The 26,672-nt window shown below is 43.2% G+C and overlaps 1 protein-coding gene across 1 annotated transcript; it reads left to right on the top strand.

The window, feature by feature from the left end:
* Positions 1-784: 784 nt before the first annotated feature.
* yap1 (Yes1 associated transcriptional regulator) lies at positions 785-26,179 on the top strand. The gene is made up of 8 exons (XM_031863568.1): positions 785-1,555; positions 2,675-2,904; positions 11,598-11,716; positions 13,000-13,113; positions 18,483-18,640; positions 20,734-20,861; positions 22,014-22,126; positions 23,260-26,179. Exons 1-8 carry the CDS (start codon positions 1,355-1,357, stop codon positions 23,493-23,495), a joined length of 1,299 nt encoding a protein of 432 aa, XP_031719428.1. The 5' UTR covers positions 785-1,354; the 3' UTR covers positions 23,496-26,179.
* The last annotated feature ends 493 nt before the right edge of the window (positions 26,180-26,672 follow it).

The following is a 26,672-nucleotide window of genomic DNA, read 5'->3' on the forward strand; positions in this document are numbered from 1 at the left end:
ATTCTCAAAATCACTGAGTTGTGATAATCATGCATAATCATGCATAGACAAAATATAGAACATGTTATACATAAACACTAAAGATAAAGACCTTCTTCTAACCCCCAATCGTATAAGAATGTTTTAGTAACCCCTAAAAACACTTTGAAAATGTAAGAGGAACAAATAAAAATAAAATAATAATGTTTAGGTGAGATTTTGACATTGCTTCCACAAACATATTGCTCATCTACATGTGCATTTTTTGGAGGTTATACAGCTGAACAAATTGTGAAACTTGCATGCTTATTTTATTTCTTTTTTTTACTTACTTAACATTTTGGCAGAGTCATCATTTAACTTTTTTTCCCAAGTGGGCTCCGTTTGGCATCAGCAGGGGTCCCTGTTGTATTCAAAGGGTTGCCAACAAAATAGGGAACACTTTAATTTGGCAATTGTTGCCCAGATTATCTAATTAATGTGTAATAATTACCGTTCGGTTGCCCCATCGATTATAGAATAAACATGACCGAAAGTCACCATGTCATTTGGGTACCGTCAAAATCCTGGTTTGAGTTGATGAGGGGTTTTTCGCAATTAAAAAGTTGTGACATATATATCATAAAATGTGGGTGTTGTGGGTTCGAATTATTGAAAGTTATTGTTTTTGACGTAAAAGGGTAAAACTTTGGCATAATAAACTTGTTTCTGGCCCCTGGGCTTCACTGACTGTACCTTTAAAGACTCTTGTCCCAATTAATCCTAAACCCCGCCTCCGGAGCAGACATCCCATGAGTCATAAAGTTTGATGTCCTGCCCAAAGTTTAGACTGGAGCAAAAGTTTTTTTTTTTCTGGAAAGTGAGCTGCAGAGATTTGTTCTTCGCACTATGAATCTCTCGTGTAAGAAAATCCACTAACAGCCTCAACTTTGGCCTAAACACAGAAGAAGTGCGTTTGTGCTGTTGTTGTTTTTTCGTCTTTTGTGGCTTCGTGTGCTTTTTTTTTTTTTTTTTTTTTTTTTGTGGAAAAGTTTTGGGGCCGGGACGACAACACAGATTTCCAGTGTGGAGTAGATATGCGCTTTGTTACATTCTCAAGAATGCCAGCGAGAAACAACAGGAAAGCGCTGTCTTTCACTGCAGATTTCGACAGCTAACACACTTCGGAAGAAAACAAAGTCCTCGACTGTTCGACTTTAGAATGACTCGGGATCACTTTTTCTGAGTGTCGTCGATATTTCCTGCTGTGTGAAAAAAAAGAGGAAAAAAAAAAAAAGTTTGGGATTGTCTCAAACTTATTTTTTTTTTTTTTTGGTGAATTCCTTAACGCAACATTTTCGGACACGCACAAAGTTGGCAGACAGTTTTGGGAGCAATGGATCCGAGCCAGCATAACCCTCCTGCCGGACACCAGATCGTCCATGTACGGGGCGACTCCGAGACCGACCTGGAGGCTCTTTTTAACGCCGTGATGAACCCGAAAAACACGATCGTGCCCCCTTGCGTACCCATGAGGATGAGGAAACTGCCAGACTCCTTCTTCAAACCCCCTGAACCAAAGTCCCATTCCAGACAAGTAAGCCCGCCCCGTCTCTCCTCTGCCCCCTTTCCCAGGAATAAACGACTAGAGCACAGAGGCCCGTCCTGTGGGGACTCGGGGGCCCACGGTTCACGAGTGGGAGCCTGCAGTCACCTCATATGAGCAGTTAGGATATCACCACTGGGCTTAAAGCGGCTGTAAATTGTGGGATATTATAGCCCTTGTTTATTAAGACTTATTTGTACTTAAATGTCTCCCACCCTCCTTTACATACACCGTAATAGTAAATAAGCTTAAACTTTTTCAAGAAGTTGTCATTAGGTTGGTAATCACTGCAGAGAAAAAGCCCGAGGGCCTGTGTGTGAGAGAGTCACCAAAATATCCTGAAAAGCCATTTGTTTGTCCTCAGCGATGGGCCCGTTAGTGGAACAAATAATATTATTACTTTACGCCAGTTGTCAGGTTGGCTGAACCCACACGGCCTTTAGTGGAACGTGCACACACAGTATGTGTATATGTTTTGGTTACGTTCATGCATAGAAAGGTAACAATGATGTGGACATAATGAAATAATTAAGTTTTTGTATTCAAGATGATTTGCTACCACACACACACACACACACACACAACTGTTGCTTATGGTCTCTGTGGAGTTTTTCTCGTCAGTGCGCATGCGTTGCTGTGCAGCGAGTCTGCGCTCTCCTCTGTCCCACACAGGCCTCATCCTTATTAATTAAACAGCTCTCAAACTTGCCTACACATGCATATGAAAATAACTAACATACGCGTGAAGTGATTATATTGTATGAGACGTGAATGAAATGTGAAATCAGAATAATTCATGCAAACTTAATGTGCACAAAAAACCCCAACTTATCTCTTATGGTGTGTGTCCTGTAGTTCTTTAAATCCTTACTATTATCTGTGAGCTGGCCTCAAATACAGTATTGTATACGTTTGTTTTATAAATACTCAATGAAACAGTTATTCACTATCGGATCAAATGTAATAACCTTTTTGAACTGTATATACTTCTATTTTTGGACTCGCTTGTTTTGCTTCACAACGATATCAGATGAAACTTGGTAAAAAGGGTCCCTAAGGGAAAGACTATGGGACTGCATTCATACTGCCTCTCCTCCAACCCCAACACAGGCCAGCACCGACGCTGGGACCGGCGGAGTCCTCCCACCCCACCACGTCCGAGCACACTCGTCCCCGGCCTCCCTTCAGCTGGGGGCTGTTACCGTAGGCTCCCTGTCTGGCATGCCCCCGCCCTCCCCTCAACATCTCCGTCAGTCTTCGTACGAGATTCCCGATGACGTGCCCCTGCCCCCGGGGTGGGAGATGGCCAAGACCCCCTCGGGCCAGAGATACTTCCTCAAGTAAGTATGCTGGAAACAAGTGTCAACACTGTCTCTTGCGTTATACAGTCTTTGAAAAAGCTTCAAAGTTTGCAACTTGGATCTGTGTTTTTGAAAATGAATGGGTGGCTTTGAAAGGAGATGAAGTGTTGTATTGATATTTAGCACATAGAGCCAACAGCCCTGTAGACATCTCTCTGTCCTACTGACACCACTTTGCGTTCTGATAAAGATGCATCTGTGGTCTTTAACGTTAACCACCCAACTGTCTCATCCATATCATGGAAAATAAGTCTCCTTTTAAATGTGTCAAACAAGACCATAATAAGACATTAATAGACCTTCATGCAAGTGTAGGAAACCTGCTTATAACCTGGTGACTCTTGTGTGACCTCTTAAAGTTGAGAAGAGTCACTCCAGTATGTCCAAGGAACACTTTCGCCTGCACCAACGGTCGATACAAGTCCAACCTACCAGAGAAGTGGTCTTGGGATCGGACTCTGCACGGTGTACATTATGCTGACAATAATTTGCAAATCTGGTGCGGCACACAACGGTGGCCAGTGTGCTTCGAAAAGAGACAATTGCAATCGTTGAATTGTGGGTTATTAAATTTGGTGGCCTCTGCAAACAAGGGAGACGTCTTTTGAGGGGCTGCTGCTGGATGTGGTGCTCCTTGTCTTGGGCTCAGGTTTCAGTAGAGACAATGGATCATTGTAGCTGCCCCAGACGGCAAAGGACAGACATCTTTACAAAAGTCATCCGCTAACCAGCATATCTCCTCCACATTGATGATCCAAAGTATACTTTTGAAAACAATAGTAGTTGGTGGTTATACCAGAGCTCTTTAGGACTGTCAGTTTAGGGCTGTGAGGGTTTTTCTTTGTATTCTTTCTCACTTTTCTTATGTATTTGTCTTAAAGCGGCGTCCTGAAGAGCATCTGCTCGTTGTGAAATGTTCCAAAGTGTAGTAAAAAGCTCAGCAGCTCGTGTTTTCGAGATGATTTGACATCAAAAGTCGTCCTTCTTACTCCCCTCAAAGATGTTTACTGTTCTAGGAAATATTACTCTCTGACACGGGGTCTGAACAAACACCCTAGCCTCAAATGTACTTGGATCCAAAAGCAGCTTTCAGTACCAGATGTTTTAAGGTTTCACATCTGGAGAACATCTGGGCCGTTTTTTAGGAGGCTCTTCTAAAATTGTACAAAAGCACTGAGGGGGGGGGGTAGAAGAGAGAAAAAACACGATTCCCTCGACTCTCCCAGGATCACTGCAGTTGTTTAGGGACTGAGTGATCTAATGCGCCTCCAGACAATCAAGCAACTTTGTAAACAAAATTTAAGTTTGGAAAAGCCAATCTTGTATAACTTTAGTTCAAACGTTTGTTGCACTATTACGTTTTGTTGCTTGTCTTTTTTTATTTTTTATAAATTCAAACGACGTGTAATTTGTTCTTTGTTATATAACAAATTGTGTAATTGTCAAAGAGTTCAGTTTTTTCTACTGCTTTTATATTGAAAACAAAGCGGATAAAGAACTGTCTCTGATTGATTGATTGATTGATTGATTGATCATTGATAAAGGCACCTTTTAGGTTTGTACCATGTGGCTGCAGAGCTTCTTTCTCTATAATACAAAGAACAATTTAATCTAAATCCTGAATATTAAACATGTAATTGTTTTACAATTAATTTTAGTCTCTGCTCGTATGTGTTTACAAGTCAATTCCAAAACTGGAGCATCGTGCATCCTATGGCTTTGGGGAAGTAGTTGTGTCTCTGTTGAGAACTGTGCTTTGAGTGGCATGCTGTACAGCTAGAGTAAGTGTAGTACACAGTGTTTGTGTTCAAGTCAGGAAAAACTCCGGCAGACATCTTCCATACACATCAAAGTGCAGATATTTGATCTGGAATACGGGCGGCCTCGGCAGAGCTGCTGGAAAAGACACTCCCCTATTTATAAACGGGGGTTGTCCGACCGAGACGCGTTGCAGAAGGAGTGAAGTTGAGCCAGAGAGAGCGAGAGAGAGAGAGAGAGAGAGAGTGTGTGGGTGGGTGGGGGTGGGGAGTCTGTCACCAGCGAGCAGAGCCGAGCGGGGCTCACATTTCACTCAGGTGACCGCTGTTGTCCTTAGAGATAAATCAATTCAGGGTGAAAGTTTTTAAAACATTTTAAAATAATCTGTTTCTCCACCTCTGTTGTTTACTAGTACACTACAGGATCATGCAGTCTGGGGGGGGGTGAGTGGCCTCTGTGAGTCACATTGGACGCCGATGTCCCACTCCCCTTTCTTAAAGCCAGGCTCTGCTTTGGTATGAATGGAGCCGTGGCGCTGTGATGGCGCCTCCTTTGTGTCAATGGAGTTAAATAACAGCCATGTGGAGATGACTAGAAGAGGGGCCAAGAGAAACTCCGGCCCTCCCTTTGTCCCGGCAGTGAAACAGTGATCTTTATTCAGACCACAGGCCTGTTGAGATTCATGTGAGCCTTCCCAAAATAGACAAATGGTTTGACATGAAGTTTTAAAGATGGCGGAGGGAGAGGGCAGCGGCCTTCTTAAGACTATGCTGCTCACAGTTGCTAGTAAGTAATTGAGCTTGTGCACCGTGCAACCGTGCTGACAGCTTCAGTTTGGCCTGGTGTGTTTTAGTGATCAGTGCTGAAACAATTAGTAGATCATTTGCTTATTCAGTCAAAATCTATTTGCAACATATTGGTCATTTATTGACAAAAAAATGCTGAACTATATTTGTTTCCAGCTTCTCATTTTTTTTCAGGATTTTCTGCTGTTCTCTCATTTTTTCTATGATTGTAAATTTGGATTTCAAACTGTCATTGATGTCACTTTAGGCTCTTGGGAATATTAATAATGAAAAACGCTTTAAAAAAAAAAAAATGGTTACAAAAAGTTTAACCATTTAAATAATTGGTTGTTGTCGCCCCGATGAAAACATGAGCAAATCTCCTGCAAAAAAAATCTCTGTTTTGTTTTGACTATAACATAAATAACAAAAAGCTTAAGCTGAGGAGAAGTCTGAGAACACTGGGAGAATGTCAACAAAGTCTGTTGACCTTTCCTCCTCTTTCTTCCAGCAGTTTGCTGTGGCCTTTGATTTACGACAGCAGGGGCAGGGAGGTTGGGTCACCTTGCTTGGTGCGGGGATGGGGGGGGGGCAGGGCCGGTCTCCAGGGCTGGGTCATAAACTAATGAAGGTTTCTAATTTAGACACACCGGTAAACTAGGAGGGGTAATCACTGTTTCCGGGCGCTTATTAAATGCAGCTTTGAATGAGCTTTTAGTCCGTGGGAAGTCAGCCCTAAGCGGAGGGAAGCTTTGGGGGGGGGGGGGGGGAGTAGCTATTGTCTGCCCTCAGGGGCAGGTAGAGCTGAGTGCCGACAGACACTTTTGTCTTTTCTCAATTGGATTTTAAACCGTTTTGATGAGCCTGGTTTCCCACAACCAGAATGGCTGACTCGCCTCTTAACAGCGATTGCAAAGGATCAAATTATTATGTATTATAGGCTACTACTAATTATTTAACTATGTGTTTTTACACTGTAAATTGGGCACAATCCTGGTTAACAAGGGAAACTAGGCAGGCTGAGAAGAAGTCGGTCTTCAGTGGACCCTATATGGGGTTTCCTGGACATCTGTTGCGCTAAAAACAAGTTAGGGAGGCCCCCTATTAGAGCAGGAAAGATCAGAGTGTTTATTTGGACCTTATGCTCTCATTGTATGCAGTCGATATCTATTTGGACTGTGATATTAACAAAAAATGTCTGGTTCTTGTTTTAAAATCTTCAACATTTTTCCTTTTGAGCGACAAAAAGCTACCATTGCATTCTTGTATTTCTGTCCCCTTTTGATATGAAATAGAAACAATACCGACAGTCCATTGAGAGCTGCACACAAATGGTGTGGTTGTGTAAAAGTCAGTTGCCTGGTTGCTTTTTTTTTTTTTTAATTTGCTCCACATTTGTTTGTTGACATCTTATATATCACAGCAGAGTGGTCTAATCGCTTGGCTCACACTGATCTCATACTCGCCATCTTATGTACCGTAAGCATTACGCGTAATGCCTAAATATTTTCTGTATCGACTGTTATGTAATTTACTTAAAGCTTGACGTGATAAGTATGCAAATTGGATTTGAAATGAAGCTGTTGAGACCACTCGGTCAGTCACAAATGGTGCTGGGAAGACTGGGCTGTAAGCCTGCGTGGAGCCCTCATTCGGAGCGAACTTTGTGTTTGACAAACTTTTGGTTTATTGACCACACACACAGACAAGGCCCTTCCTGTTCAACTGGGGCCTGTCAGCTCAGTACACAAATGAGACTGTGAGAAAGTCCGGCTAGTGTTTACCAAAGTCTTGATGTAACACCTCTGTCCCAGACATCAATGCCTCCACTGTCACTGAGTGCATCTCCACAGAGATGTAGTATCGGGCTCATGGGCTGTCTCAGGTGGGGTTGAGAGTTCCCAAAAAACGACTCTAACCATAGCACCTGGTGCCAAAGGGATAGCGCTTGGACAACAAAATAGAGAAACATTTGTATTAATATTGTCTGTTGCAGCATGCATACATTTAAACTCTTTTTTTTACTATTAAAACGCATAATTGTGCCTACGTAGTGCAGTCAGTGTTTGACTGGCACTCCTTCTGAAAGGACACTTAAATACATTAGTCTTTTGAATTGTTCTTTGAAAACAAGCAGCAGTCAAACTGAACCTTCTGAGCTCCGTCCCTGGTACTTTGTGAATTAGTTGCTTCGTTAGGAAGTATGATGAGACAGACCCTCCTTCAAAGGGAAACTTAAAGCCACAATAGGGTCACAGAGGTTGCCCCAATAATCTCTCTTGATGATGTCCTGCTGATAGAGAGGCAGCCAGGCATCCCCATTCAACCAGAGTGGAGGTGGTCATCCTCATCTTAGAGGCCTGATTACATCTTGCCTCCCTCAGTGCACCCTTTAGTCATCGGCTTCAACCACCTTCCAAGCACATACTCCCTGGGTGGAACCACTGTGGCCTGAGGATCCCATTTTTAACATTTGACAACTCAGCTGTAGGGGGTGTGTTTCGTCGCTGCTGCACTCCCCGTAGCTTCACTCCCTTGTTTCACACCAGCAAAAAATGCAGATTTTGACATCTGGCTTTGAGGAGAAACGGTTTCAGCGGAATAAAACGCTCTATCTGGCCTCGCGTCTAGCTTTGATCTGCTATTTTTGGCAGGTAGCAGAGCTGATTCGGAGACATTTTAAACCGCAGAGCAGACTTATTTTTGGATAGAACATTCTCCTCAAAGCCAGATGTAAACGCCGCAGTTTTCACGGATGTAAACAGGCAAGCTCCGTGTTCGGTTTGTCATACTGCTGTAATCAGACGAGGCCTGTGAAACAAGTGCAACATTCTGACGTCTTCACTTGGATCTCTTTGAGGATGTCGAACCTCTGCTGAGTTACTCTGTGAAGCTGACTCCAGTCAAATCTTTTGATTCAGTCACATGAGTTTGAACATACATTTAAACTACTGATAGAGAAAAAGTCTATCTTGAATGTCCTTAGTACAGAAAAAAGAGTCAAGTTTAGCCTTTATGCAAAAGGTCCCACGCCCTCCTCCTCCTCATTATAAATAACGCTGACACAATAAACGCCACCTTGATAATTGGGCCATCAGTCAAGGGGATGTCAAGTGCCTGGGTGGATCAAGAGTCCTCCTCCGTGCTAAGCCACAGTCGACCATGATGATAGCTTGAGCAAAAAGGAGCAAGCGCGCTACAGGCGAGCGACTTGATAACGGGCTCTCCTTCGCTGCAGCACCTGGCCAATTTACAGTCAGTTTCCCACGAAGAAGCTAACGACGGGTCATGTTTTCTGTTGTGCGATTCACAAACAGAATACCGACCGTCGGACTGAGGCCATGTCCACGACAACGCAGACCCACGGATTTTTTTATTTTTATGGATCACTTCATTCAGCTGGCGGAAACCATTCCACAGAAATAGTTTAAAGCTGCCGTCTCAGTGCAGTTTGCTCCGACATGAAGATGAGCAGCACTGGCTAGTTTGAATTCAAATAAGATTCTAAGTTTTAATGGCAGGAGTAACGTAACCACTCCTGGAGTATAATGCGCTCCGCCGCTCTTGATCCATGTGACCAAAACCACATATGCGTTTTATCTAAGCATCATCTTATTGTTTTGGCATGTCGGGTTGGACAACGACCCAAAAAACAGTAACAACATGTGATTGTTCTTTTCAACTGTAACTGCTGCAGTGTGGACGAGGCCTAACCCACAGCCTGTTCGCTCTGGGTCCACTGCCCTGCCCCGGGGGGGAGGAGTAGCAGGGTGTGGTGGTCGTCCTGCTGAGCTCGCCGTGGTGTCATGACATGTAAAGACAACACCGAGCAGTTGTGAGGTTGCAGATCATCAGCAATTCCGAACAGCAACTGGTGGCCTCCAGCCGTCCCAGCAGTTGCCATGACATTGTTTTGTTTTATGTCTCGGCGACAGGAAGCGGCGTATAGCCCCGGACCATATAGGGGTCGGGGCAGGTCGAGTGAATGGATTATCTTTTAGCTTTAAGAATCTGGTGATGAATTACTGGGCTCTCTGTAACTTGTTCACCAGTTCCCTCATACAGCGAAGTGCTCGGAAACCTTCGCAGTGTGTGGATTTTTATCACAGGCGCTTTGCTGAAGCTGTGTTTACATCTGTTTTGATTGATTTGAGCCACAAACTTCGGCCTCCCACGCTGGGGTTTGATAGAAAATCCAATATTTGTACTTTCATCTGTGCTAGGAGAAGCCCAAGTTAAGGAGGTGCGGATACGGATTTATCAGAGTTCTTAGAGGCTTTGAGGTTATACATTTTCATCCGTGTTTTCTTTCCACTTGTAGCATTTCTGTTCACCGTTTGTGTACCAGGATGTGCAGGCCTCTCATTTACGATAAGTCCTCCCTTCCCTTATCCCAGTGCTCCTCTCGGAGTCTCCTCCCCTCTCCTCTATAATAAATGTCATAGTTTCCAGAGTGGGAAGGAGGCAGTGAAGGGGGCAGGGCGGGCGCTCGGAGTGTAACAGGACCACAGCAACTCACGCAGCCAATGGAATTCAGAGGGATTGCTTCCGTAGATGCCCCCCCCCCTCTTTCACTTTTTTGTCCCCCCTTCTTTTCTGTAGTTGTCTCACCCCGCTCCCTGTGACCCTTCTTTCTCAAAGGGCCCCCTCCAATCTGAGCACTTCCAGCTATTTTGCTTGGTTTGTGGTGTTTGTGTGTGTGTGTGTGTGTGTGTGTGTGTGTGTGTGTGTGTGTGTGTGTGTGTGTGTGAGAGAGAGAGAGAGGGCTGGGGGAGGGTTTGGTAGGGGATTTGGCAGCTCCTTTGATCAGTAAAGCATAAACAAGAGGGGGCTTCAAAATGGGTTGCATTGTGTAGGGGGGGGGGTGCTGAGTCAGGCCCTCTCGCTCTCTGGCCTGGGATAGAGAGCAGACAGGCAGGCTGGGATTACCGCAGAGGCCAAAAGACCCTCTGAATCTCTCACTTCACCCAGCTGTTCTAAAATCTGGGCTAATGGCGCTCTGGGATCAAATTCACAGCGAGTCGTAAAGAGTCAGGAGCGTGATTATTGCAGGGTACATTATATAGATTGCCGAGGGTAATATTTCATTGCATTTCTGAACAAACTGTATTTTTCTCACTTGTATAAAATAATTCAGCCACTAAATAGGGTTGTGGTGTATCAAAAACACGCTACTGGAGTTTGAGGCTCAGTTTGAGGCGAGGCCTTTTTAAATGGGTTGTTTCGAAAAACAAAACAAAAAGCACAAGTGAATAGTGGGGTTTTAGGTCGTAGCTCAGTCTGTGCCTTTGTCAAGCAGGTGAAAGCTTTGTAAATGTGGCGCCAGATTGTTAAAGCCCCTGACACTCCACAGTGTCCGAGCCACTTCCAGGAAAAAAGGACCCCCTGCGTTGAGCCCTGGGACTGACCCTCCCTCAAAAGAGAGGGTCCTGCTCGGGAGAGGAGGGCTTCCTGTATTAGCTTTCCATCTTAATCAAGCAACAAGTACCAACAAAGCACTAATTATCAATGCCTTCACAGAATGCAACACAATGCCCCCTCTCCCCCGCTCCCCACTCCTGTCCCCGGCAAAGACGAGCCGTAAAATAGATGGAGCAACATTGTTTGGCGTTACAATAGTTGTTTTGAAACCAATCATAGCCTCTTAGACGAGAAGTGTTGGGCTTCCATGCAGTCCCACGTGATGTCGATTCATTTCTAGTCGTCTAGTGTTGTCGTTTGCTGCTTGTTTTTTTTTTTCTGTCTTTTATCATTTATAACTTTATTTTAATTCAAAACAACGTGCAGTTTACCCATTCTGATTCATGGCGTACAACTTTTAAGTGAGGAAAAAGTGGAAAAAAAACTATCCCAGTCCTATATTGAACGGTGGGTTCAGACTGGGTCCAAACAGACGCAGCTGAGTTTGGTTTCCTGTAACAGTCATAGTTTACAGAAAGCAGGCGTTGGATTCAGTGTTTTCATCAAAGAGCTTGTTGAAACTGCTCTGAGTCACCAGTTCCTGCATGTGACCTGATGTTTCACATTGATACGGCCCCTGGTTTGAACTCACTACTGATTACTACTGGAAAACACCTTGACGGGTCATTTTTAGGACTTATTTATTTTGGCCATCTTGTCTCCCTACAGCCACATTGATCAGACCACGACCTGGCAGGATCCTCGCAAGGCCCTGCTCCAGATGAACCAGGCTCCCCCTCCCAGTTCTGTGCCAGTGCAGCAACAGAACATTATGAACCCAGCCAGTGGTATGTATACCGTGACTTTATTAAGTTTAGTTTCACCAGAGAAGCAGCACATGACATGTATTTACAGATCAAGTTCTTCAATGTGGGACGTTCAGCATTAGACTAAACTTGATGTTATTTCTGGCCATCTTCTTACTTTCATACCACATACAGTAGAAGTCGGGAGCAGTCTGGTCTAGTTTTTACATGTCACTAAGACTCTGTGTACCTCACTTCTGGCCAATGCGGTTGGAATTTGCCCTAGGTGAGTTAAGACCGAGGTAGAACGTGACGGGTCCTGTCTGACATGTTTGGGAGCTCCGTGACTCACAGAATACAGAGTTTACTGATGAAGTCTTTCTGTATTCTCAAATCGTTGCTGGCAACCTATAGGCGAATCTTAAAAAAAGATACAATAACCTTGAATGTGGTGAAAAGTAATGTGCTACTATTTGTCTTTGATGTCACTTTCCCATACAGCCTGTTTATTTTTGTCCAAGTTAGTGGAAGAGATGGATGGATAGTCAGATGAGCAGATGGATGGATAGATTTTATTTTGAACTTGTAACAAATGATAAGAACACAAAGAAGAATCATCAATAACATAAACGGTAAACAGATGCAGCAACTTCTAAATGAATAAATATTACATGTTTGAAAAGGAATAGGCAGAGGTAGACGCGTATAATGTCCTGCCCCTTTAACTTGGCTTGAATAATGAAACTATTGTTTATCACGTACGCATAAAAAATCATGTCAATATAAAAACGAAACTAAAAAACAGTAAGAAGAAGAACAACAACAATGGGCATCATAGTCCTGAGAGAGACATGGCGGACCGAGACCCCACTTTTCAGGTGGTCTTGGTCTGTTTGTTTTTTTTTGTTTTTTTTGTTTGATTGACAGCTTTCACACCAGCCCACATGGACCGTCCTACGGACTCGAGTTCATTTTAAGCAAAGCGAACAGGTTAAGCTTGATAGCACCTTTTTAGTTTCCTGGTGTGATGGCACCTTTCCTCTTAAGATACAATCCGCCAACATCTTCTGTGTGTTGCCGGAAAGTAAATAGTTTGTTGCTTTGTACAGAATTTGTGTAGTCTTAAATGCTACCAAATCCATGACCTCTATATCTATATATATATCTATATATATATATATATATATATATATACTGCTTCTTCAAATACAGTATGCTGTTACCGTTGCTATATGTTGCACAATTATGTCATTTAAAGAACAAATCTGAGGCGTGACTGAACCACAAGCATCTCTCCAACATTATTGTTGCCTGTCATCCCTCAGGTCCTCTCCCTGAGGCCTGGGAACAAGCTATTACATCAGAGGGAGAAATTTACTACATCAACCACAAGAACAAGACCACATCCTGGCTTGACCCACGACTTGACCCGCGCTTTGGTGAGTTTGCTATAGAGAGGATTTCCTTAGTTTAGTTCTTGATTTAATTAAAAATACCATGTTTGCTCTTCTTAGTAAATCAAGAAACTTTATTATAAGGCACCCAAAAATCATTGTTGCTACCTAAAAGTTTTAATAGCATATTTATGATATATTAAATTGAACAAGGAAGTCTTTTTATAGGGTAAAAAGTTTCTTAAACATGTTTTTGTGACAGCAGTTTACTTTCCCCAGTAGAAAGTTCTGGCTAATCCATAAAAGATGCATCACCACAATGTAATAGTGGGTTCAGTTCTGTATGATTCATTGCTTATTGCACCGCACTACATTGTTCCGGAGTGACTAGCCATACCATCGGTTGTTGAAACCAGATTTCACAGAACCCCCCCCCCAACACACACACACTCAAAATCTGCACCGAACCTTTTGTCAGCCATTTTAGTGTTAGAGCAACAGCTGAGTTAGCCATTAATCCCCCGGGCCGAGCTTAAGTTTGACAGTTAGCTTTCAGTGTGTGGTGGCCAGGGTTTGGTGAATTAGCGACAGGACCTGCTACATGTGTAGAGATTTCTCTGCGGCCATGGGAATGAGCTAATCCTCCTGTGCAAGGAAGACTCCCAGAGATGAAGGTTCCTGCTTATGTCACTCTGACTCATTTACGCTTCAGGTGCCATCCCTCCTTTGCAGCAGCGTTCCCCAGGGAGGCTAACCCTGGTTCACAAAGGCAACATGTGTGAATCAGCACGCAGCCTGTTTTCCTGTTTTAATTTTAGCTGTACTTTTTTTATCGAGCCTGGCCACTTCAAGGGCAGGTTTTTGTTTTTTTCCTGTCAGCAATTGCGAGTCCCACTCTAAAGGCAGGCAGGAAAGTTCAAAACAGAGTTGTAAGGGGAGTGGAGCAGCTGGGGAGAGATGGCGGCTCAGATCGGCGGAGCTCTTTGAAGATTTATAAGTCTTGAACACACAAGGCTGCTGGGCCCCTGAAAGCGAGCGAGAGGGAGAAAGAGATCACGTTAACTCATTGTGTGCCATCAAACATCATTTTGCTCCACGTGAGATAAAATCCTTCTGTGCTTAATACTTTTAATAGCTCACATTTATACCCCCTTATGTTGCTCACATGCTGTCGTTTTTTTATCCTTTTAGATTTCATGAAAGATTTCTAAGTGATATGCACTTCAAACTACTCGATATTTCACAGTGTGGCTCGGTGGTTGAAGGGAAACCGAATGATATTCTTTGCAGTTGTTCTTCAATCACATTTTTCTTTTTTTACATGCGAGCACAGTAATGCGCTCCTCGGCTTCAGAAACATGTATACTTCTGCTATGTAGGTCTCCAATGGTAAGCCAGCTGCTTTGATAATGGAGGCTAATTTGAGCTCTGAGAAGAAAAGCAGCGGAGCGCCTTTAACTGAGGGCTGTTGCCGGCTGGCTTTCCCCTGCGTGAGGCCCAGTGCAGGCACAGCCCCATTCTGCTCCAGCTCCAGACAGACTTGAATCTCTGCCAGGCCTCTTTATTCTGTGGTCCAACTCTTAATCTGTTCCAGACCTTTTCAGTCAAAGAACTCCAATGTGAGAGGGGAGGTGGGGGGCAGGGAGAGAGAGGCAAGGCAAAAGGGGAAGAAAGGAAAAACAGAGGAACAGAGGGAATATGCCGACGGGATAAGCATGCATCCTCTTTAATATCCAAGGAGGTGGTGAGCAGCGAACAAGCCATGAGTGCACTGTGGCCGAGTCCGAAAGGGGGGAGGGGGGGCTGGCTCTGTGTAGATATGAGGAACAGCATGGCAAAAACATACTAGGAGGATACTGGAGAGCACAAATAGACAGATTTTCCCTGGGAGAGGAACAGTCTGCTTTGAAGCCTTAATTAAACACGTTGCTACATTATCTGTCATGTGATGTTTTTTGTTTCTTCCTCCGCTGTCGAGAGTACTTCACCAGAGAAGTTGGCATAGTGTGATGAGGCAGCAGTGAGTCAGTTTAAAGGGTCGGTTCATTCTGACATTCTCACATGTTGTTTTTGTTGTTGTTATTATTTGTTTTTTTACATCTTAGATATTTGCACCGACTCCAATACCATGCAGGTGAACTGCATTTTGTTTGAGGTGCAAAAAGCTTTTAAAAATACGTTTTTAGAAAAGCTCAACAGTAGCGTTCTTTAAAACGAATGTCGCACCTATTTTGGATAACCCACTCAGCTTGTTTTGAGCAGCTTTATTCAAGCCCCTTACTACTTATGATGAAGTCCCGATCAACTATTTGGGGTGAAATGACCATTTAAGAGGGATACCTTCCAGTTGATTTTCACAGAGATAATATTTGCATTCTGGTTTTTATTTGACTGAAACGAAAGTACTTTAATTGAACAGTTAAATGCAACACAACTTCAAATTTGAAGCTGTAAAATACTTCCCATATAAGCTGGCCTACGCTGTTGATTTTTCCGGACAGACTCCGATAAAACAGTGTTTTTATCACATCCAGACTGTTTCCCCACTCTTCTTATCTCAACGCTAGAAAGACAACACCTTCGCAAGTGGCCTTTTTAAACAAATTAATTTAAATAATACAATACTTTTTAAGACTTTTTAATTTGACAACAGACTAATATTTACCATGCCTTCAAAAGGTGCTGAGCCCTGTTCACACAGAGAACTTCCCGCAGCTGGCACACCCTCAACCCTACCAGCCCCAGGTGATCTGGTGGTGTCATATGCCTGACAGTGTGATCGGCTGACAAGGGCCTGTGTTGCTGGCCGCGTTGTGTTGCACGGGCGCGTGAAGAGGACAAAAGGCAGACGGCATTAACTTGTCTCTTATCTGCTCGGCCCACCAGCTATCACCGCCCATATGTGCTGCTGCCTTCAACCTCCCCTTCCAAAATCACAAGCATACACACACGCGTCTCCTCAGCCGAGTCTGGCCTCCGTTTCTTATGCTATCACTCTGGCCCTGAACTGAACCTGTCCTTCGCTGCTATCTCACCCACAGATGTAATTCCCTGCTGCGATATGCTCATTGTTTGGGCATAGTTCCTCCAGTAACAGTGGTTACTGTTAGCTGTTTGGGCTGTGACAGAGTCCTTGACTTCAGTAGAAACTCCGCTGTAAGACTGCATTTGCCAACATATGGTTTTGTGTATCAAATGCCCCACTCACTGTTCAATGCATACTCTTCCTCAAGACTCACACCTTCTCGTTATTTACATAGTTGTGGCTACGCTAATATTGTTGCATTAGCTTATGATAACACTGCACTCTCCATTGTGATTGCTTCCATCTTGGAACATGTCGGTGTCAATACGTTACAGTCAGTCGGGGCAGAAAATCAGCAGGCTAACAATGAACAAGCCAACATTTTATCCATGGTGATGTAAAGTTTAGTGGGTCAAAGTTGAAACTGGTAGTATGCAAACTGTGATGTAAGTTTACAATAGACAGTTATGGTAATACGGTCCAAATAAGTGTAGCTGTCTGATCGTGGTTTATTGCCCTGTCAGACTTCCTATTAGCGATACTACACATTGAGTGCAATATTGTTGTTATTGTTACAAGCGATTGGTCAAACTGTGAGAATATAGACCTAGGTTGTTTGAAACCATACGGTTCCCTTTTAATGTTTGGCCTTCTGTATCGGTGAATCTTTCTCCTCGTGCCTCTGCTTCAAAGCTCAGGCCTTTGCAGAGCTACAGCTGCTGACATGGCCCATGTTGCAGCAGCTGTAGCTTGAGAACTGCTAATGGTGCCCCGACGGTGGAGCGATCCAGCCTCAAACGCCCTCAGTATCTGCAAGAGATAAGAAGGGAGAAGTAACACACTCTCCCATGGCTTCAGTTGATATGTGTGTGGGAGAGTTGAGGCGGCTCCATGGCTCTGTGTGTGTGTGTGTGCGTGTGTGTGTGTGTGTGTGTGTGTGTGTGTGTGTTTGTTTGTGTGCAGGGGTGGGGTTGTTGGGGGGGCAGCGTGGACGGAGAGGTGGAGAGGGGGATGACTGCAGGCAGGGCGGGGCCTGCAGAGCTTCCCAGGGAGAGCCCTGAGCCACGGTTCATTCAGCTCCTGAGATAGTGTAAACAGACAGTGATTGAATGGTGATGAGAAAGGTGCCGGGGCGGGCAGGACAGCACAGAGAGGCAGCCCCGCATGAAAATTGCCCCCCCCCCCCCTCTCGCCAAAGGCTTTGTTTTGGTTGGTACTTGAAGCGCATAAGCAAACAGCTCTCACCATTGGTTCCATTACTGTTACACCCCTCGTGGTCAAGCACATTTGCTTCTCTTTCCCCACTGTAGTGACAAAGTGTGTGACCTACTTTGCATGCAGAGATTGCTGCATTGCTGTGCTGCTTTCATACAACATGTTTATTGGACCCACCCTCGCTGGAGTAAAGAATAACAAAGATTTCACTGGGGGAGCAGCTGTGTTTTTCAATACACACGCATTTGTTCTGATAATGTAAACTTGCTGGTAGCTTTGTCAGTGCACAGTGCAATCATATTTCTCGGGTGAAAGAACGTTCAAATGAAAGTTGATAGTGGTGCAGTGTTTAAAGAACCTAATCTATTATAAAATGCATTTGTCTGATAAGCACACAGACCCGTCAGGCCAGGGTTAAGAGACAATCAGTCCTGAAGTATAATCTGTTAAGAAGGAAACAAAACGCACAATGAAAGGATAAGTCATAACACGAAATGCACGAAAGTAACAGCCTGTCTTAGTCAGTGAGTGGGAGGTGATCAGGTCTTACAGGAATAGTGATTGTTTCACACACTAGGTAGAAGACTTCCCTTGTCCTACATAACCTGCTGCACTGGCTTCACTCCTTTACAAGTTCACCGTGTCAACAAAAAAACGCTCAAGTTGTCAGTCTTGTTATGCAGCCAGGCATTACCTAGGCGTGTGTTCCGGATACGGTAGGGTAATATTAGTGTACCGGGGAACCTACATCCGATATTGAATATTGTCATCGTTAAAACTACTCGTATCGTTGTGGCCGAACCTCAGAAAGGGGCTGAAAAAAACAAAGATATCCCATCCCACTTAATTGAAACCCAGAAGATTTCCCCTGTTTGCCTCCAAAGACATTTCTTTCTGTTAGGTTTGTACGTTTCTCTACAGAATATAGACTATGCTCAATCTGGACACGGATATACTGGATTCACCAGTTTCTCTTTGTCCTCTCTAGTTCCTTTGATATCAAGCAGCCCCTGACTATTTTTTTAAAGTTTAGATACATTTAGAGTGTCGGTATGCCAAGTTTAAAATGAACACTGTACATATTATACAGTAGTAACAGAATGCAATGTTTAAAATGAACACCACACTACAGCGGTAACAGACTTGAACTCCTCTCTGTTTGTCTCTTTTGCAGCCCTGAACCAGCAGAGGATCTCCCAGAGTGCTCCAGGGAAGCAGGGAGGGCAGCTCCCTCCCGGAATCATGGGAGGCAACAACCAGATGAGACTGCAGCAGATCGAGAAGGAGAGGCTGAGACTGAAGCAACAGGAGCTACTTCGGCAGAGACCACAGGTCAGGAATTGAGAGTTAAAGCGTTTCCAAAAAAATGTTCAAAGGCTTTTTGGGAAGCGCTGTGGCCTCCGTGGAAGAACAACTCGCTTGCATCAAAAGATCTCGAGGTTAATACTTTCAGTATGTGGAAGTCCGTCAGCGTAGAAGTAGGACACTGGATCCCTAACTGCTCACTAGTTAAATGAGATCATCGATGTGATGGAACTCGTCCTGAATATGCCTCTTTTAAATATGAGTCATCATTCCGAGGTAGTGGCGGTGTACGTTTCTTTGATCGCTCTTTATTGTTGCAGTACCCTGCAATGAAGTCCCCCGTGAGTCATACGCGGTCATTTTATCACTTCCTAACTGTGATGCGTCACTGTGCCGCCCACACAGGGTGGTGCAGCCGAGTCCAGTCGTTTACTCAAGGCCGTGTCATTACCACCAGAAAGAGAGCTTTATTATTATGAATGAGGGTGCTGCTGGTGACTTGTTTACCAAGCCATTCCCATGGGTTGTTTGAAGTTCACCGTGTAGGAAGTGTTCTGCGTGTGTTCGTGCTCCAGGCTGAAGCCGGGAGAAGATGATTTGGACTGTCCTTACTGAAACGAGATCAAGAGAAATGTAATTAACGCAACATGGTTTCTATTCATTAGCCGTGTCAAAGCCCTAAACTGGTGTCTAACTTTTTTGTTTGTTTTTTTGCATCTTTGTGTATGTAAACAAAGGTTTCATAATCACCAGGTTATTTCAGTGCATGCATTTTCTATTTCCTGCCTTCCTACCTGATTTCTCTTGGTTTGTGTGCAGGCAAGGAAAACATTATGACGCTGAGTGGGGGTTTCTGGCACAACTTCTGGCAACGTACCAGGGTGGCACGGAGAAGGGAAAACGTCTGAAGAGGTCCAAACTCCAGCAACACTTGGAAGTATATAGAACAACTTTAATCTTTGACCAGTTGTTCTATATACTACAAGTGTTGCTGGAGTTTTGACCTCTTTAAGAAAACATTATGACGCATGAGCAGCACAGTTACCCAGACCTCCAACATCCTCACTTTCCAGTAAAACAAAGCTTAATGGAAAATAACAGATTGCAGACCAGACAGATTACATTTCAAGAGCTCCTCTATCAGGCTCTTGGCTAGATTCTGGTAAACCCCAAATTTCTGTAACTTTTCGGGAAGTTTGGAATTTGGAAGGCCATTCTGTGTTTGCAAATATAGGAGAGCCATGAGTGTGCAGGCGATATGCTTGTGTAGGGAGTTCAACTTTAGGGCAATGCTTGCCACACCCAAATGGATTCCACATGGTATGAAGTATGATGAAGAACCGGCGGCGATGTATGCAACTTGCTGGTGGCAGTCCAGTGCTGACGCTGCTCAGTCATGCTCAAAAAGGAAGCCCATAAAACCATGAAGGTTGTTGACAGTACACAACTCTCATAACCCCTCCTGATCCACACCCGATTGTTTACATGTGTGCAAAAGTAGTAGTTTTGAGCAGGAAACACCTTCCAGCACTGCTGCGAGTACAGCTGGAAAAACATCTTATTTTACAAAAGGCTAACTACGGCTTTTTATTCATCTTTTTGTCTCGGAGAATGTTGTGTCCAGTTCTCCTCAACCACGACCAATATAAGCTTCTAATAAGCCCTTTAAGGCGTCCTGCAGCAGTTTTTACATCTACACTAACAACCTTCCATTGGCTCTCTGTTGTTGTCTCCGACCCCGTAAAAGTTTAATGAGATCTCAAAGGGGACATTGGTCAAGTCACTGCACCTTCCCGTTCAAGGACTTCCAGAGGAAGGAGGTGAAAAAGAACATGACTTCATATCCGTTGCCTTATCTGATCCGAGCATGTGCAGAAAACAATTGTCTCCAACTGTTGTCGGGGCCCCTCGTGTCATTTGACACCCTGTATGGAGGAGGAATGGAGAGCACCAGTCTGTTTGTAATTCCTTAATTTAACATTTTTTGCAGTGACAGCAGTGCAGCAGGAGCAAAAGGGAGTTGTGACATGTTTTTATGAAGCTGTGTGTAATTAAGCCTCTGCGGTTAGGTTTGGGGTTGATTGTGTTGCTCATGGGTTTTTGTGCTTTATCGTCCGCAGGAGCTCGCTATAAGGAATCAGCTGCCTACTAGTATGGATCAAGATGGCGGCACGAACCCTGTGTCCTCCCCTATGGCCCAGGATGCCCGGACCATGACCGCCAACAGCTCTGACCCATTCCTCAACAGGTTGGTTTAATACAAAACCCAGGAGTAGCCTCCGCGGAGCGTCATTTCCCCGAGTCCAGTACAATCACAGCTGAGGTGCAGTTGGCGAGGGCTTCCATTCTGGTTCAGCTCGTCAGACTTGACGTATGTTTGAGCTCCGGTGAGAGCTCCTAGAGTTACACAAGCAGCACAAACAGAAGGCCAGTCTCTGGGCTTAACCCTCCTCACATGGTAATGTCTCACACAGACCAGCAGCTTTGTGACGGCATTCATTGCACTCTGGTGACCCCTGGTGCACAACTGCTGCAATACAGGCCATCAGAGCCTAAATAGTGGTGTGAAAAATATGATAAAACCACAATTTATTCAAAGTGGAGATGAACACATTTTACAATTTGATTAGTAACAACACAAAACCCGATGGACTGACACTGGATCTGAAAACTGCTAGACGTAATTAGAAAAAAAAAAAAAACTGTCTCTTCCTATCTGTAAGTGCTGCTCCATGGCATTCTGGGAAATCACTCCTAGCAGTTCAAGCTCTAGTTCTTCTGTGAGCGGAGGAAGTGAGAAAAGAGCTGAATAGCAAGCAGACCATGAGAACATGTGGTCCAGTCAGTAGACAGGCCGACCTAATCTCCCCTCCTCCCCCCGTTGCCTCCACTCCCTTACGCTCACAATGGCCTCATTCATCCCGCCTCTGCCATACTCTGCCTACATATTTTTCCTCTGCTAATTAGTATAGGCTTGTCAAATGTCCTCGCTCAGCCTCTTTGTCTCTCTCTGCTGTCCTGTTCATTGTTGCTCTTTTTCCTATATTCTGCCACAGAGCGCGAGATACTGAAGCTCGGTGTCGCTGTGGATTAGTCACCACAGTCGTTCAAATAAATATAACTGTTGAAGCGTGGATGTATGCAGAAGGTCCCCGAGGGAATTGAGGCCACACTGTTACTTTTCAGCCTGTGTGCTTTTAATAACTGAGTGTGTTTTGCTTTGTTGGATCAGTTAATTAGATTCACGTAGTTCAGTTTCAAAGCAGTTAAGTGAAGGTCATCAAGGCCATCCGCAAACTCTACCCGAGACAAAAAGCTTTTTATTCCCTTCAGTTTGATGGAAATCATGATGTTATGAGCGATCGTGCAGAGTTTACAACAGAGATGTCTTTATTTTCAGCGGGACCTACCACTCCAGGGATGAGAGCACAGACAGCGGCTTGAGTATGAGCAGCTACAGCGTCCCTCGCACTCCAGACGACTTCCTCAACAGCGTGGATGAGATGGACACAGGTGAGGCTGGAAGCAACGTGAACGTCTTTTCTGAACATCTCTTTGCGCGGCTGTCGATGAACCTCCTGTAGTTGGTGCTCAGCTCTTTCTCCCAGCGTAGTTTTTGTAAAACAACACATTGCATTCATACCGGCTGAATAGGTAGAACAGATTGATCCCATCTCGTTTATATTTCACAATTCTTTCCACCATGAGGCAGACGTCGTAGCTGTCTTCACCCTAATCTTCTGCTCGTAATTACTACTAGGAGTCTGATGTGACTGGTTGTTGTTTTTTTCCTCAGTTGGCTGCTCATATTTACAGTCTGTACAAAAAGACAGGAACGTGTTTCAATTACCTAAACTAATGGACCAAGCTGACAAGATCTTCCAAACACTCTCTAGTTTGCTTAGTCGAATCATGTATTATACTCATTTGCAGGTTCATACTTGTATTTTGGGTTTTCTACCAGAACACGCTTACATAATTACATGTTCAAAAAACACTTTTAATTTTATGACCTCATCCATATTGTCGAAAAATGATCCATATATTCAGCCGGGACATCAAAAATCTTTTAGATGACATACAGCTGTGCTTTCTGAACTCACTTTTCTGTAAACAGCAAAGAAAACTCTGCCGGCACACTGTTGTCTTTTTGGCAACACGTCGCCTCGCGGGATTGCAGAACAAGAAATATAAATAACGTAAATAAGCGAGACGTAAATGATGGTGCCAGCTTGCCCTGATTAAACACTCTTGTGCAACAAGAGCATGCCTAGTGTAGTCCCGCCTCCCACCTGCACATGTGGTTTCTCAGGTGTGCGATTAACTCTTGAACAAAAGGACAAATGCCAGTGGGCGGCACAGTCCTGCTATAAGTTTAGTTTTTGGTGAGAAACTTGAATAAATACAGATGTTTTCACAGCTATATGAAATAGAGAGGGAACTTGTGACTTTTTCTGTTCTTTTCGGGACAGTTCCGGGAAGTTTGTCTTGTATACCAGCTGCTATAACAGCAAAAAAATTCTGTATTGTCCGATGTGGTTGTTCGAGGATCAGCAATGGTATAGGCTGCAACAACCAGATCGGGGCATCTCTAGAATTTCATGATGTACCCCCTTTTAAAAAACGTTTTTTTTACTGTTCATTAGGGGACCCTCTTCCACCTTCCATGGCAACACAGCCCAGCCGCTTCCCCGACTACCTGGACGCCATCCCGGGTACAGACGTAGACCTGGGCACCCTCGAGAGTGAGAGCATGGCGGTGGAGGGCGAAGAGCTGATGCCCAGTCTCCAGGAGGCTTTGAGCTCCGACATCCTCAATGACATGGAAACGGTGCTGGCAGCTACCAAGATCGACAAGGAGAGCTTCCTCACGTGGTTATAGAAGATCCGAGCAGGACGCTGCTCACTCCTCGCCCCACACTTTAAACTGCTGCCTGCTCTTATCTGTGAAGGAGTCATAGATGCTTTGACAAGACGTTTCAGCGAGCCTCTCTGGACTTCGGTTTCTGTCTCGGCATGTAAGGCCAACCTCTTTTGAGGCAGTATTGTTCTTTTCTTTTCACTGGTGTGTTATCTCTTTATTTTGTCTGCGTCTTCAAGGCTGGCCCATGAACAGACAATAACGCAAGGGTCCCCAAATCTTTCACAGATCTGTCAGTGAATCTAGGGGTCGTTCCTTCCCCTGGTCTCTCCTCAAAGCTGAGCTGGGTGGGCTGCATGAACTCTTCTGCAAGGACTGCCATCATCAGTTGTCGTCTGGAGTCGCTGGTGCCTCTTTTTTTCTTGCAATATAGCATGAAGCAGCACTACTTAACTGCATTTGGGACTATTGCATCTAGCTTATATAGCTTTATATTTGGCCTTGTATGTTTTTATCCTTTTTTTTTTTAGTTTGTTTTCAACGAGCCTGAGAAACCAAAAATGATGTATTTGAAGCATAAAGAACAATACTGATTTGGAGTAAAGGTAATGTGAGGCCCAGTTTGGACATGTTGGCTTTTTGGGGGGGTGGGGTGGGGGTTGAAGCCTGGGGACCGACTACATTGCTGCTTGGCTGTGCCAGCAAGTCTAAGTTAAACCTTTGATAGATCAAGTGCCTTCAGTAGTATTTTTTTGAGACGTGAGCAACATGAACAATTACTAAGTTTCTGTAATGCAGCAATAAGCATTCGGCTGTGTTCACTCACATCAGCCACACTTTCCTCTATCTAATGTTCAATAATCAAAATTGTATTTTTGTTTTATAAACACATAAGGGGGATTTAGGGATTTCTGCTTTTATTTTTTTAAAACCCTAGCTTCTAAGCATCAGTCTTATCCAAGCCTAAATCATGAGTCATTCTTTGTTTTATCTTTTTTAGTATCCTTTTATTTTTTTAGGTTACTACATATATGTATGATAGCTTTGATCAAATGGCATTTTGCTTGTTTTTAATGTCTTTCATAAATTAATTAATACTTTTTTTTTTTTAATGGGGTCGACTGTTTTCACAGCACACCACTTCACCAGGATGAAGTCTGCCAAGACTCAGAATGATTCAGTTTGGGCTTTTTCTTTTAACCATTTAGCCGATTCACTGCTTGTCTCTGATTTTACTTTATACATATTAGTGTTGATGTTTTTTTTTTTTTGATGATCACATGCAGCTTTTACTATCTTTCCTAAACCGTAACCAAAAAGGTAGATCTCTTTGGCAAAAATCAGAAACTACAGCTCTTTGATCAATTGAACCTTGTGACAATATGTACAGTATACAAAAGTTACAACAGCAGTCTTCCTAAAGGGGGAGCGGAACAACTCTGTGCGATGCTCTGTGTTGAAATGAGGGGTTTATATAGACTACAGCTAGGACAAGTTGAAGCAGGTTTGAGATCCATGTTGAGGGGTAGTGTAGAAGGCCAGGGTTTGACTGACGGCGATGAGTTACGCGGATTGTTGGTTTTTTTTTTTTTTTTTTTTTGGTTTTGTTTTGTGTGTGAAATAATTAAGAAACAATCAGTTGATATCTCAGTCAGGAATTGTTGTGGCAGATTCCAAAGATGTTTTTTTTTGTAATGACGCTAACACTTAATTTTGCTTCCATTTTCACAGAGTCCAGAACCAGTATGATTTGTAAATCAGCCTCTGAACACACTGTATAAGCTAATGAGAAAATGATGTAGGTTTAAAGTGTTAATGGAAATGTCTATGAATAGGTCTAGCTGAGAGATTATTATGATTTTTTTTTTTTTTGACAAGATGGTTATTTTGAGTGACTAACCCTGAGATTTAGGGACGAGGTTTCAGAACAGAGCAGTAAGTGATTCTTCTATAAGCGCTCACATGTTTACATTATCTCTGAGTAGGAAACTGCTTACAGCTGCAGTGGAGACAACACACTGACAATTCTCTCATGATCACGTTATTTTGATGTTTACACCATGACTACATCTTTGCATGACTGCAGCAGTAACCTTTGAATAATCAGCTTGCTGTGCATGCCCTTGGTTGAGTCCTTGGAGGGTGTCACACTGATTCTGTTGCCAACAAATAGTTGGCGGCATTAACTTGATGGAACAATATTGTTTTGTTTTTTAGATCAGAGATCATGAATTTTTTTTTTATTCTGTGTGAGAAACCTCTTTTTAGTTTGGATTTTATTGATCATTAAATCATGTGTTGATGAATTTAAGATGGCTAAACAGTGTTGGTGAGAACAATGCAACTAAAACGAGTGGTACACTACAGTGCTTGTATTGCACGGCTACGGTTTTCATTTTGATGCAATGCCGCATTTTGTCACACAAACCTGATTTTATGCTTACTTAGTGTGTAATTGTCTGAGCGTATTAGCTGTTGACTGTCATTGTAGCAGTAGAACTAATCACACAAGTTAAAGGATTTTGTATTTAGAGTTTTCTAAATGCACATGAAATGAATTTATATTCAGTAATGATCTGTTCTTTTTTTTTTTTTTTTGATAGATATGTGCATGTGTTTTAGAACAATAAATTCTGTTACATTATATCTTGCTTCATATGATACTTTGAAATTGGCCTGAAATAAAGTATATACTTTTGTGGTAATATGTTTCTTGTGTGGCATTGTATTTCATCGTATTTCAAAAATGAATTCTAAATATCTGTACCTACCCTTTAAGCTTGTATTGTGCTCATGGAGATACAGGAACTAGTCATTTTTAAGTATTGTACATTAAATGTATGACCTACTTGCAATAGAATAAAAACCTGCATCTTCTCAGTTAATGCAAACACGCCCTTATATGGCGCATGTGAGTAAATCACATCTATTTTAAGCAAATTATCATTAGTCTTAGCTCATGTAGTATGTTGTCTTTTGAGATTATATATATATACATATATATACACATATACACATATATACACACATATATATACACATATATATATATATACGTGTGTATATATATGTATATATATATGTATGTATATATATATATATATACATGTATATATATATACATATGTATGTGTATGTATATGTGTATGTATATGTATATATATATATATGTATATGTATGTATATATGTGTATATAT

This window comes from Anarrhichthys ocellatus, unplaced genomic scaffold (genome assembly GCF_004355925.1).
Source record: "Anarrhichthys ocellatus isolate YVR2014 unplaced genomic scaffold, GSC_Weel_1.0 scaffold29, whole genome shotgun sequence".
NCBI classification, from domain to species: Eukaryota; Metazoa; Chordata; class Actinopteri; order Perciformes; family Anarhichadidae; genus Anarrhichthys; species Anarrhichthys ocellatus.

What these genes read in the sequence shown, in the direction of transcription:
- yap1 (XM_031863568.1), top strand. Translation starts at nt 1,355, where the DNA reads ATGGATCCGAGCCAGCATAACCCTCCTGCCGGACACCAGATCGTCCAT. An exon ending in CATTATGAACCCAGCCAGTG is followed by an intron (nt 11,717 to 12,999) that starts GTATGTATACCG and finishes GTCATCCCTCAG; the next exon opens with GTCCTCTCCCTGAGGCCTGG. An exon ending in CGTGGATGAGATGGACACAG is followed by an intron (nt 22,127 to 23,259) that starts GTGAGGCTGGAA and finishes ACTGTTCATTAG; the next exon opens with GGGACCCTCTTCCACCTTCC.